This window comes from Pelobates fuscus, chromosome 5 (assembly GCF_036172605.1).
Source record: "Pelobates fuscus isolate aPelFus1 chromosome 5, aPelFus1.pri, whole genome shotgun sequence".
Lineage (NCBI taxonomy): Eukaryota > Metazoa > Chordata > Amphibia > Anura > Pelobatidae > Pelobates > Pelobates fuscus.
In genome coordinates, this window is record NC_086321.1 from 246,252,810 (window position 1) to 246,267,209 (window position 14,400).

The 14,400-nt window shown below is 43.7% G+C and overlaps 1 protein-coding gene across 8 annotated transcripts in view; it reads right to left on the bottom strand.

Annotated features, from left to right (window-relative positions):
- ELAVL2 (ELAV like RNA binding protein 2) overlaps positions 1-14,400 on the bottom strand; it is a 174,794-nt gene that overhangs the window by 67,071 nt on the left and 93,323 nt on the right. Inside the window, exon 1 of one of the 8 annotated variants that reach the window (XM_063455192.1) lies at positions 7,705-7,997. The exons of the other annotated variants lie outside the window; for them this stretch is intronic. Within the exon in view, the coding sequence (XP_063311262.1) occupies positions 7,705-7,894 (190 nt within the window). The 5' untranslated portion in view covers positions 7,895-7,997. Of the gene's footprint in view, positions 1-7,704; positions 7,998-14,400 lie in introns of those variants that run through there. 8 annotated transcript variants of the gene reach the window in all.

Consider the following 14,400-nt stretch of genomic DNA (forward strand, 5'->3'; position numbering starts at 1 on the left):
TTAGAGATCAATGCGTAAGTTTTGCGGATACCAGGATGTCCCGCCATCTTGCTATTATGTAAACACTGTAAAAGTTCCAGTTGAAGAGCAGGAGGAACGAAATGACGGCCCGCAGGAGTCTGTTTAGGTGCTTGATGTTGCAACTTAATGATCTCGGCCAGTAATGGAGAATGAATCCTGAGATTCGTATTAGCAATGATATTGCATTTCGGAACTATAGAAGAAAGAACTGGTTCAGGTACAGTAGAAGGTTCATATTGGCGAGATAATGCATCGGCTTTAGAGTTTTTAGAACCAGGTCTGTAAGTCAGTACATAATTGAAGTGAGTCAGGAATAAGGACCAACGAGCTTGTCTAGAGGATAAGCGCTTAGCCTCCCCAATATAGGACAAGTTTTTGTGGTCCGTCAAAATCGTAATAGGGTGTAGGGTCCCCTCCAACAAATGTCTCCACTCCTTTAAGGCTTTAATGACTGCTAACAGTTCCCTTTCCCCGATGTCATATCTGCTCTCAGGCCCAGAAAATTTCTTAGAGAAGAAACCACAAGGGTGTAACGGTGTATCCACCCCTAACCTTTGAGACAGAACAGCCCCAACTGCTGTCTCAGAGGCATCGACCTCGAGCAAGAAAGGCAGAGTCGTATCAGGATGGACTAGAATGGGAGCCGAGGCAAAAAGTTCCTTGAGAGTCTTGAAAGCACCCAGAGCTTCCTTAGACCAGAACTTAGTATCAGCCCCTTGTTTGGTCATATTGGTAATAGGCGCAATGATAGAGGAGTATCCTTTAATGAAGCGCCTATAGTAGTTGGAAAAACCAATAAACCTTTGGATAGCCTTGAGTCCTTTGGGCAAGGGCCAGTCTAAAATAGATTGAAGTTTTACAGGATCCATTTTAAAACCCTCCCCAGAAATCACGTATCCAAGAAAGTCTACCTGAGACTGATCAAAACTGCACTTCTCCAATTTGCAATATAGACCATGTTGCAGCAGCTTGTGTAATACCTTTCTGACCTGTCTATGGTGAGTCTCAATCTCCTTAGAGTGTATTAGTATGTCGTCCAGGTAAACAATAACACAATCATGCTGAAACTCCCTAAGTACCTCATTAATCAAATCTTGAAATACTGCAGGAGCATTGCATAGTCCAAATGGCATAACAGTGTATTCGTAATGGCCATACCGGGTATTGAATGCCGTCATCCACTCGTGACCTTGCTGGATTCTCACCAAATTGTAAGCCCCTCTGAGATCTAACTTGGTGAAGATTTTGGAGCCCTTAAGACGATCAAATAACTCGGTAATCAGTGGGATAGGATAGGCATTTCTGACAGTTATTTTATTCAAGCCTCGGTAATCGATACAAGGTCTCAGCGTGCCATCCTTCTTCTTAATGAAAAAGAACCCAGCCCCGGCCGGAGAAGAAGACCTCCTGATGAATCCCTTTTCTAAATTCTCCCGAATATACTCCTCTAGAACCGAGTTTTCCTGAACAGACAAAGGATATACATGGCCCCTCGGAGGCATAGTGCCGGGTAGAAGCTTAATCTTACAGTCAAATGACCTGTGTGGAGGCAAAGAATCGGCATTCTTCTTGTCAAACACTGCCCTTAAGTCTAGGTAAAGGTCTGGTATTTGTCTTTCTGTGGACTGAGTAGGATTCTCCGGTATGTTAATATTAGCTAATGGAGAAACCTTGCACAAACACCGATCCTGGCAGCCCTGGCCCCACGAGAGTATCTCTCCTAACTCCCAATCGATAATAGGGTTATGTTTCTTCAACCATGGGTACCCCAGAACTATGGGAACGGAAGGAGACGAAATGAGCAGAAGAGATAAATTCTCCACGTGTAGGATACCCACATTTAAATTAATGGGTATGGTCTCACGAAAGATAACAGGGTCTAGTAGTGGTCTACCATCTATGGCCTCAACGGCCAAAGGTGTCTCCCTTAGCTGGGATGGGAAATTGTTCTTACTAGCAAAGGCTTGGTCGATAAAATTCTCAGCAGCACCGGAATCTATCAATGCCATAGCCCTTACTACTTCCTTCCCCCAAGTTAAGGAAACTGGTAGCAGAAGCCTGTGATCCTTATAATCAGGAGTAGAGGACAAAATAGAAACACCCAAGGCCTGTCCTCTAGAGAGACTTAGGTGCGAGCGTTTCCCGGGCGGTTAGAACAGTTCGAGAGTAAATGACCCTTGGCTCCACAATACATACACAAACCCTCTCTTCTCCTGTGCTGTCTTTCCTCCTCAGAGAGGCGGGTATACCCTTTCTGCATAGGTTCAGTAAGCAAAGATATCGTGGAGTCAGGACTTGGAACAGCGGGAGCTAACCTAAAAGAAGGTCTCTGGTTCCCCTCTCGAGTGTTCTGTCTCTCTCTTAGACGTTCATCTATACGAGAGATGAACGAAATTAAATCCTCTAAATTCTCAGGGAGTTCTCTGGTAGCAACCTCATCAAGGATTACATCAGATAGGCCATTCAAAAATACATCCATATACGCCTGCTCATTCCACTTGATTTCTGCTGCCAGAGACCTGAACTCTAGTGCATAATCCACCAGTGTTCGGTTCTCCTGTCTCAGGCGCAACAGTAATCTGGCTGCATTAACCTTTCTACCTGGAGGGTCAAATGTTCTTCTAAAAGCAGCTACAAATGCGTTATAGTTATAAACTAATGGATTATCGTTCTCCCATAGTGGGTTGGCCCATCTCAGAGCTTTCTCAATGAGTAGGGTGATAATAAATCCTACTTTTGCCCTATCTGTAGGATAAGAGCGAGGTTGCAATTCAAAGTGGATACTAATTTGGTTTAAAAAACCACGACACTTCTCAGGAGCCCCACCATAGCGTACTGGGGGGGTAATGTGAGAAGAAGCACCCACTGTGGCTACCTCTAGACCTGAACCGACAGGAGAAACAGGGGTATTACGTATCTCCTCTGGTGGTTTATTGGCACAAGCTAATAGAGCCTGTAGCGCAAGCGCCATCTGATCCATTCTGTGATCCATGGCTTCAAACCTAGGATCAGGAGCAGCCAGCTGACTGTTTGTACTTGCAGGATCCATTGGCCCTGTCGTAATGTCAGGATCGGGACAGGGATCCAACACGCAGAGTACAAACAGTAGCCAGATACGTATACCGGACCTTAGAATGGCCGGACTAACGTAAGTAGTACAGTATAGAATGGTCAAGGACAAGCCGAGGTCGAGGGTAACAGAAGACAGGTAAGCGAGAGACAAGCCGAATCAAGGGTAACAGAGATAAGCAGAGTAAGGTAAACAAGCCGGGTCAAAACCAAAAGGGATAATAGAATACACAAGCACTGAGTGACTAGAACAAGCTAGAACCACGACAGGGCAATGAGCTAATGAAAGAAGCTCTGTTAAATACCCTGTTCAGAGCAGTAACCACGCCCCCAAGGCGTCCTGATTGGTCCTGCAGCCATTGACTGACAGGTTGTTCCGGGGGAGTGTCCTGATGACTACTTCCTGCCTAGATGCTGTAAAAGGCAGTCACTCCCTCGCGGCCGGCCTAGCATGACCGGATAGACCGCGGGGAAGGGAGCCATCAGACCGTCTGGATGGGGGAACAGCTAAGTCTCTACCTCTTTCGGAGGTAGAGACCACAGGTACCCTGACACTCACAACTGCTACAATAACCCTCATCTGTTTATTTTAGCTTCATTCCTCCCTCCCTACCAACCCACCACCAATCATACCTTCCCACTGGGTAGTCAATTACTAAAACGCCAGGTGTATACACACACACACAGTCAGAGCATGTTCCACACATTACACAGTCTATGGGAGCCACAGACTTGGGCAGTGGTGTGTGGGGAGCCGTAGCTGAGCTGATGAATTTTTTCAAACAGCTTTGTCTCTTTAAAAGATATATACCCAAATGAAACATGCACATGGACAGACTAGATGGGCCGAATGGTTCTTATCTGCCGTCACATTCTATGTTTCTATGTTTCTCTGTTACAGTTAAAGTGCAGAAATCAGTTATTCTGCAGATTATCTAAGTAATGTGCAGATTAACTAGAGTGATCAGTTAAAGTGCCAAAAATTGTTTCATTTCTCACATTACCTAGGTAATCTGCAAATTACCAAGATAATCTGCACATTACCTACTAGGCACTAGTTAAAGTGAAAATGAGAAAACAAGAATCAAGTATGTTATTTATCAACAAAGCAGCAAGTTAATACAATCAAACAAGAATCAAGTTAACATAATGTTAAGTTAGTTCTTGTTAAAGTGAAAATAAGATCTTTGGTGGAACAGCAGCAAGGTTTCTGTACATTTCTTTTAAAAAACAATAGAAAGAATCAAACAATTAAGGAAATGAATTTGCTATAACATATGCTAAAACTATGCGTACTTATTAGTGCAATCTAAAGATTGGTGATACTTTGAATTACATAGCAATTTGTTTTTGCGACAAGCACACCTATTTGTGGTACATTTAGATTTGCAGTCAAATTTTCTGAAACCCTGCCCAGTACCAAGGAATTGTTTGATTGCTGTTTGACGTAAAGGTATTTCTACAGCAGGGACATCTTTCGTTAAAAATCTTTCTTTGCAAACACTGAATTCCGATTTTGCATACAATGCTTTCAAAATACCCGTTTTAGTACAAAGTTTATAAAAGCCATCCTCTGTTTTACTAAGAACCACAGCTAAAAATCAAGCTGGCCTCAGTTTTGGCTCTGTCTACTTCGGGTACTTTAATTCTCACAGTGACACCTTCATCGACATTCGGGTGCTTTGCATTAGAAACTGCTAACATTTTCTTGGCTTGCTTTTCTAAACCTTTCTTGGATTCATCATGCTGTATTTTCTGATCCAGATACTTTTTACAGATGTTGCACAATACATTCTTATCATCCCCTTCCTCTTTAGGATCTATTTCACCACAAATTATGTGAACAAACACGAATTACACTTGTGAGCACCTGATGCTCCTTTTGAGTAAACAATACAGACCATGTCTTGTATAGTCCTCTTTACAGGCTCTGTACGAAACTGATGGCGATTCTGCTGAAGTTGAAGGTAACTCAGTGTTTACTTCTTTAACATGCAGAGGTGATTCCTTGGAGTGTGCATGGTAACAATATTCTTCATAACTGTATCCTCAATCGACGGTGTAGAATGCAGTTTAAGATTACTATCGATAAATTCTTGTATTTCTATAGGCGATTCTGTAGAAGCAGGGGATAATTGAATGTTTTCTTGAGTAAGATTTGACTGTGATCCCATAATCACAGTCTCTTGTGAATCTTCTTCAGTATTTATCGAATGTAATACACTTTGTGGTATAATAGAAGACGACAATCCCACTTTTGCGGCACGACAGAATATGACTTCGTATGGACTTCTTTTAATTGCAGAATGATAGGCACGATTCGTCATGAATTACAAATTACAAATCGTACGCCCTCTCTCCACTTGTTTGGTTATCAGCCATCCAAGTAATGAGCAGGTTTTCAATGTCTTGATTCGCTCGTTCTACACTTCCTTGACTTTGGCTGTGTCTAGGTTTGCCATTAACCATTTTGATTTCTGGCCACAACTGTGTTACACTTTCTAAGATTTTATTACAAAACTCGCGTCAGTTATCAGAATGCAAAATACTTGGAGCGCCAAAAATGAGAAAAATATCAAGCAAGTTATAGGCCACTTCATCCGCCCGTTTTGATGTGAGCGGCTTCAATACAACAATTTTTGTTAAGGGGTCTTGGTATACGAGAAGAAACTTAAACTTTCCATCTGGTTGAGATTGGTAATCTATGAGATCCACCTGGCATCTGCTATTGAAATGCGATGAAATAATCGACTTTACAACAATTCCTTTTTTCACACTTTGTTTTTGTTGACAAGGTTCGCATAAATCCAGAAACATTTTTATTTGGGCTTGGGTTATGTTTTTATAAAGTGTATTTAATTGCTTGATCATGGTGTCTCTTCCACCGTGGCCAATTGACAAAATGAGTAGAATACAATATATCAAACAATTCTTTGGCATGGACAAACTTTTTCACACTTTCTCGCACATCTGACAACGGCGCAATGAGTTTTTCACAGCTTTATACAGTCAACACATCATACCTTTCAATTAGTCGATAATCGAGATGATTTTCTTCTTGGAAAGTTTTATTCGCTTTACATCTTCAATTATGGAATCATACTTTCGTTTTGTCATTAAAACACCATTATATTTTGAATCTTCGCTAAAGAGGTTTGCCAATAATCTTTTCTTCATTTTACTCAACAATTCTGTGCTTGGAGTTAAATTTATCTGCTTTCAAATTGGGAACCGGCGACGCCAAGCTTTAAAACTGGTAAATGTATCTGCTTTCAAACTGTCAGCTGACAAATTATGAGAAGCAAGACGCTGGCGAAACCAAGGCGACGCCAAGACGCTGGCGAAACCAAAGGAAAAGTGGAGGGAGAGGGGGAAGGTGTAGGGAAAGGAAAGGAGATTAACAGGCGAAACCAAAACGAGAGAAACAAACTCTCATTTTGGTTTCGCGCTCTCATTTAAACCACTAAATTTTTGCACTTTAACGATGCGTAAGCCGTTAATGTGCACATTACCTAGGTAAAGTGTGGAAAACTCTTGATTCCGCACTTTAACGTAGCAAATCAGTTAATCTGCACATTAGCTAGGTAATGTGCACATTACCGACTTTCGCGGAAAACATGCATTCATTTTTTTCTCATTGAGAATTCTCTGTGCTTGAGCCATGAGTGCACGCAATAGTTTATTTCCAACGCTACACAATGAGCTGCAATACTTTCCTGAGTAAAGTTCTGATCCAGAACTGAAACTTATAGTGCAGACAATATAACCAGGGGATATATACTTTATAACCACCTCATCTTATTAACATTATTATGTTACCTGGAGTGTCTAACCTTCACTCCATTCTGACGTTAAGTCTACCACACTACAGAAAATGAATTTAAAAAACAAAAATAACAGTTTCAATATATTTGGGGACATCTATGATGGAGGATAAGCGGCTTCAAGCATTCTTGGACATATATATATTTTCATAATATCTAATTTATATCATCAGAGCAAGGAATATCAAAATATATTTACTTATACACATTCGAGCACAATGAGTTTTATCAAAGCTGCATTAAATTTTGACCAAAAAAAAGTAAATATATCATTCATAAAAAAGTATTAAACCACTTGTGGTATTACTATTAAGATGTTTTAATGCGATTTACCCATTAGCACGTTAGTGAGTGCTCTATATGTGCACTTATAACACCAGAGATGAGAAGGTGTAGAATGTAATCTTTTCACCTTACTGAACCAAACTCTGCTTACAAATGTTAAAGCATTTTATGAAAAGTGTTCAAATAATTCAGGCAGGCAAAATTTAAGAGGTTTTAGATGGGTTAAAAAAAAATAATAAAACCATTTTTAGATACCATGAAAATTAGAGGCCAATGTAATTTGTCATGACTTGTGTTAAAGTTCATAGAACACACTTTGCCATGATTAACATTATACAGTAAACAAAACCAAAAAAGGATAACTGGAATACAAAAATCCAGTTATGGAACATTCCACGTTTTGCTTAGTAAGGTAGAATACAGGTGCACAAGGAGACGTTAAAAGGGAAGAAAGGAAGGGTTTGAAGGAGAACAGCAATATTTGTATAATTTGACGTCAACATACCTTCTATTTTAGTCATTGCCAGAGTTTGTAAATCCGCAAAGCATGGCAGAAAAGAAAATGCAAGTGAATCAGCAGGGGTGGACAATAAAAATAAAAACACAAAAGCACAGTTTAGGGAGGCAAATTGCATTCTACTGCATAGCCAATATTTCAAATAAACTATATAACATTGAGGGAGCAACAGAATCATCAACAAGAATCCCGCCAAGCTCTTCACCCTCTCAGAAATATCTACAAGGTACCACTCCAATAAATATCCAGCAACTGCTGAATATAACTTTGAAAGCCTGGTAGTTTGTAGTTCTTTACAAATGCAGAACATTACATAAACACACAAAGGTAGAGCAGACAATTATTAATTTCCAGAACATATTCAGATTTACAAAACTAAGAAAATGTTTACAATGATATACCTTATATATACTAAATTTATATTTAAACAATAAATGTTATTTTTACAGTCTGTACTTTTACAATGGATGATTTTTCTTTAAAGCAGTTCTGCCACCAAAACATGAAAACACCTCTCATGGCGACACCGCCTTAGTGTGCAGGATATACCGTATTTATCGGCGTATAACACGCACAGGCGTATAACACGCACCTCATTTTTAGAAAGAAATTCCAGGAAATTTCCCCCCTCATCCCATAGTATTCCCCCCTCATCCCATAGTGTCCCCCCTTTCCATAGTATTCTCCCCCCTTTCCATAGTATTCTCCCCCCTCCCATAGTATTCCCCCCTCCTCCCATAGTATTCCCCCCTCCTCCCATAGTATTCACCCCCTCCTCCCATAGTATTCTCCCCCCTCCCCTCCCATAGTATTCTCCCCCCCTCCCCTCCCATAGTATTCTCCCCCCCTCCCCTCCCATAGTATTCTCCCCCCCTCCCCTCCCATAGTATTCTCCCCCCCTCCCCTCCCATAGTATTCTCCCCCCCTCCCCTCCCATAGTATTCTCCCCCCCTCCCCTCCCATAGTATTCTCCCCCCCTCCCCTCCCATAGTATTCTCCCCCCCTCCCCTCCCATAGTATATAGTATTCTCCCCCCTCCCCTCCCCTCGTATTCTCCCCCCCTCCCCTCGTATTCTCCCCCCCCCTCCCCTCCCATAGTATTCTCCCCCCCTCCCCTCCCATAGTATTCTCCCCTCTCCCCTCCCATAGTATTCTCCCCTCTCCCCTCCCATAGTATTCTCCCCCCTCCCCTCCCATAGTGTACTTTCCTCCCCCTCCCCTCCCATAGTGTACTTTCCTCCTCCTCCCCTCCCATAGTGTACTTCCCCTCCTCCCCTCCCATAGTGTACTTCCCCTCCTCCCCTCCCATAGTGTACTTTCCTCCCCTCCCATAGTGTACTTTCCTCCCCCTCCCCTCCCATAGTGTACTTTCCTCCCCCTCCCCTCCCATAGTGTACTTTCCTCCCCCTCCCCTCCCCTCCCATAGTGTACTTTCCTCCCCTCCCATAATTACTTACCTGTCCTGAAGCGTGGGCCGGCTTCACACCGTGCACCGCGGAACAGGAACTTTAATTTAAGGTTCCGGTTTCCGGCGGGACTGAAAGGAAGTGTGCACACTATTGTGCACACTTCCTTTCAGTCCCGCCGGAAACCGGAACCTTAAATTAAAGTTCCTGTACCGCGGTGCGCGCTGTGAAGCCGGCCCACGCTTCAGGACAGGTAAGTAATTATGGGATATCGGCGTATAACACGCACCCACGATTTTTCCCCTATTTTCAGGGGAAAAAAGTGCGTGTTATACGCCGATAAATACGGTAATTACCAGTAGCTGTTCTTCATGAGCGCACACCATCTTGTTTCTTTGACTCTTATTCTCCCAGAAGCCCAAATCCGTACTGTACTTTCGCACATGTGCAGGAGTACAACATGTCTATTGAGGAACTTGCAGGTGCCATATTGTCTCGCCATCGGTGAGACAATGTCTTTTCACTGCCCCAACTAGTGACAGCTAAGGGAATTGACAAAACTCAACTATTTTCCTACTTTGTCTTTCGATATATTGACTACATTGGAACTTCGTTGACACAATATGAATATTTCATAACGACTCTGAAATACTCAATTGAGTGTGGGACAAAGGGGTGAACATGCTAAAAGTGATTTCTGATCATCAGGTTTTGATTTCGGGAGTACAAAAGGACATTATACCTGGGAAACACGCTCTCCCTTTTTGAAAGCGATGACGAAACAGATAATTTTAAAAAGTTCACAGACTGTACGTGCCATTTGTAGTTACTAAAGTAAATCTCCAAGATACATCCCTTTTGCGAATCCTTTGGCCACAGAGCAATTTTCACTTTTTTTCAATTCAGTATTAAATAGCCTCCCAGTGCCGAAATCACAGCAATAAAATGTACTTGTGTAGTATATGTAAAGGAGGCTCAAAAACACAAAGCCCAAGACACAAGCCAAACAGAGAAAAAAATATTTATATATAAGGTTTTCTTTTTTCTATTATCAGATTTTGGTTAATGGCACATTTGTTTTAATTGGTATCTATATGAGAATACAAAGGCCAAGTTTATCAAATGTGTTTAAAAGGGACACTACTAGATCTCATTGAAGTGGTTATAGTGTCTGGAGTTCCCATGCTTCATCTTTCTGTTTGGTGTTAAACCATTATTAAAGGTACACTATAGTCACAAAACCAACTTTAGTTTAAAGGGACTCCAGTGCCAGGAAAACAATCCGTTTTCCTGGCACTGCAGGTCCCCTCTCCCTCCCACCACCCATCCCCGGTTGCTGAAGGGGTGAAAATACCTTCAGTGACTTACCTGAGACCCCCGCCGATGTCCCTCGGCGGTGGTTTTGGGTCGCTGCCGCTCCTTCCCTTCATCACGTCAGCCAGCGAGGGAGACTGATCCCGCCCGCCGGCTGAGGAGACCTTATGCGCATGCGCGGCATGCTCATTAGAGCTCTCCATAGGAAAGCATTGAAAATGCTTTCCTATGGGAAATTGACGCTGGAGGTCTTCACACAGCGTGAGGACGTCCAGCGACTCTCTAGCACAGAAAACCTGTGCTATGAAGCAGTAAATGCCCTCTAGTGGCTGTCTAGTAGACAGCCAATAGAGGAGGAGTTGACCCTGCAAGGTAATTATTGCAGTTTATGAAAACTGCAATAATTACAGTTGCAGGGTTAAAGATAGTGGGAGTTGGCACCCAGACCACTCCAATGGGCAGAAGTGGTCTGGGTGTCTGGAGTGTCCATTTAATGAAGCAGTTTTAGTGTATAGATCATGCCCCTGTAGTCTCGCAGCTCAATTCTCTGCAATTTGGGAGTTCAATCACTTCGCATATACAGCCTTAGAGATAAAGCAATTAAAACTCACCTCGATGGAGGCGGAGCCTAACCGTGAGCCAGGACGGTCGCATGCCTGAAGAGCTCCGTACGAAGACACCGAAAAACGGCTAAAATTGGGGAGAAAGCCATCACCTACCCTCACAAAAACAGTCCCCTGGCTGAGAGTTCGGACATGGGTCGAAAAAATAAAAAGCCCAAGCCTGATAAAAGCCCGATGAACCGGGATATCGCCGATCTCTTCCGCAACTCCCAGAGGGCCGCGTGGGACAACATGGCGCTCGCGGACGAGGGCTCCTCTTACTCTTCGGAGGACATGGCCGAGGCCCCGATGGTGAGTGACTTACCTACCGCTAAAAAAGCACGGGCCCCATCGGCGACGGACCGGGACCCCATCACAGCAACCCAACTCAAAGCAATGTTGGCAGAACTTCGAGAGAACATAGCGGGAGACCTTGCCCCATTCAAAAAGGCCATCGAAAGTGCAACTACCAAAATGGTCCAACTTGAGGCCACCCAGAGCACCCAAGAAGGCCGGCTCACAGAGGTGGAGAGAGGCCTGGCTAACCTGACCCAATACCAACAAAAAATTGACACCAGATTAGATGCCATGGAAGACCAACGGCGCAGATATAACCTAAAACTAAGGGGAGTGCCCGAGACAGTGGGACTGCAGGACTTACCTCATTTCCTCAGGCGGCTTTTTGCAGCCCTCCTACAGCCGAAACAGGCCAAAACCATGAGACTCGACGGCATGTTCCGTCTAACAAAGCCACCCAATGCACCGCCGACAGCGACCCCGGACCTTATCCTCCGTTTTGGCTCCATGCGGGACAAGGCCCTATTACAAGAAGCGGTGAGGGGAAAAACCCCCATCACCTTTGAGGGCACCACACTGCACTTCTTTCCAGACATGTCAAGGGGCACTCTCCTATGGCGCCGATCCCTGCAACCACTACTCCAACTGCTCCGAGCCAAGGAGGTACCGTACCGCTGGGGCCCGAATCGCACAGTACTAATTACAGCCGGAGACACCGCTCTACGGGCAGGCACCGACAAGGAACTAGAAGACCAACTGCGGACACTTGGAATAACTCTGCCATCACCAATTACAGGTGGGGACCTGTCACGGGTGGATTTGGCGAAAGTCAGGGATTTTACACCGCGAACCACGAAACCCACTTCCTCCACGGGAACGGGGACCTGAGGGGAAAAGAGCGGGCTCAAGGGTCTGCTGCGCCCTTATCCAGGACTCTCTTATCACCCATGGACTGGCCTACGGCCATCATTTCGGGGACTTAAGAATGCCATAACTGCTTTCTCCTCCCCCCCTTGTTGAAATTGTTTTATTGGTTTATTATGTTAAATTGTTTACATATGTTTATCCACTCTTGCTGCACCTCACGTGAACGCAAAGTTAATCGAGACAGGAGCTGAGGTGCCCACAACCTCTAACAGTAAGCCCACACTCTCGTCACTAACAGACCTCTCTGCCTCCTCTAACTAGCTGTACAAAGCATTAGGTGTTACCTATCTCACACTGTATACCAATCTGAAAATGCCTCCACCCTCTTATTTAGCTCTCAACACGGCCAACTCCACACAATTAAGGGGAAGATACCCCAGCCACTAGGGGGCGCTGACCTCACACATGCACGCACCCCCCCACACCCTGGCACTATGGACAGGGATACACTCCCTCACTGTAATGGCTTACACATAGGCAACACCAGACCCAGACGGGTAATATTCTATTTCTGACTCTTGATACACCCACAGCCTAGTACAAATATACACGCAAGGCGATGTCCACAAATGCAACTGCCACGGACTCCACCTTGCATAACCCCTCCTGCACCTTTCACAATTATGCTAATATACTCACCTACACAAACCACTGGAGAAGTCCGCCCCATGGTGCACTCATGCTAAAGCGAGTTACACCGCTCCTAGACGTACACTTCCAATGCACCCACTGGGGCTTACCATTACGTTTAGAACCTGTTAATACACCTGTTAATAACCTAAAATATCACTCCGCATGATGCTGAACACCAGTTGATCACTATGTCTGTAAAGCAATGTATGATGGTCAAGAACTGTCCACACAATGTATTTTATCTTGCATATCATGTGAAGTGACAAAAATAAAGAATTTAAAAAAAAAAAAAAAACTCACCTCGATAAACCAGACAGCAGTGGCACTTCTAAAAACAGTAATGTCATTCAGAATACACATTTGTATTCCTAATGTTATAGTGTATAGGGAAGAAAAATAGCTTGTGATTTAATAGAATTGAAATTAACAGGGGACAGAGCTTGCCAGAGAAATTGGACAGACACAACAGCGGTTATCCACCAGCAAACTTGCACGAATACCTCCTGCTACAAGAGTCATCCAGTTCCAAACGAAACCCGAAATGGATGCAGGAAATCTTTCTGCATCGATAGATGCTATTCTTTCATACACCGAAACTGGTAAGGCAGAAATGTAGATCGGGAGCCAATTGCCTTCTCCAGTTGGTGGGCCGAATGCAGACTATGAACCAGGAACACTATTATCCCCCTACCTATTGCATCTGACAACTCTCCAATAATGAGGGACCACTCCCAGAAACCTTAAACTGGTGCAATAACTGAACAGAGAGAAATTGGAACCATGCTACAGAGGCAAAGGCAGCCAAAGATCGCTGCTAAGGAGAGCCCAGACATTTTGGCCTTTTTAGACTCACCTGAGCGACATGTCACAAGTTTCACATGTTCCTAGTTCAGGTATCCTAACTATTTCAAGTCCCTAGACTGATTAACCCCTGCTACTAAACAGGACATATGGACCCTCTTGTATGACATGTACAGACCTAGCAGTGATCAAAGATTGTGTGAGCGCTTCAGAAGAGCATATAATGGACATCCAAATTGGGATATCGGATATGAGAGAGACTTCACCAGCTCCAAAATGGCCAACAGACATTTACTATGCAATTTAACACTAGAACAGGGGCACCCAAAAGGTAGATCACCAGATGTTTTAAAACTACAGCTTCCATGATGCTTTGTCATTCTAAAGGAATACAAAGAATCATGGGCGTTTTAGTTAGAGAACATCTGGGGATCTACCTTTTTGGCACCCTTCCCAGACTATCGCTACAGACTAACTACAATTTCTGACTAGGAATTGCCCATTACCCGAGGAATCTTGGCATTTATCCTACCTAGAGATATGGCTAGTGGATTTACTACTGATGGAGCATATAGTTTACCTGGCCCAACCAAGTCCTCATCTACTATCAAGTGCAATGTCATCCTTTGTTGCACCACTTCAAGACAAGGGAACATGCTGCTGGTGCTGTGGGACAACAGTACTCCTTTGAGGACTCAACATTT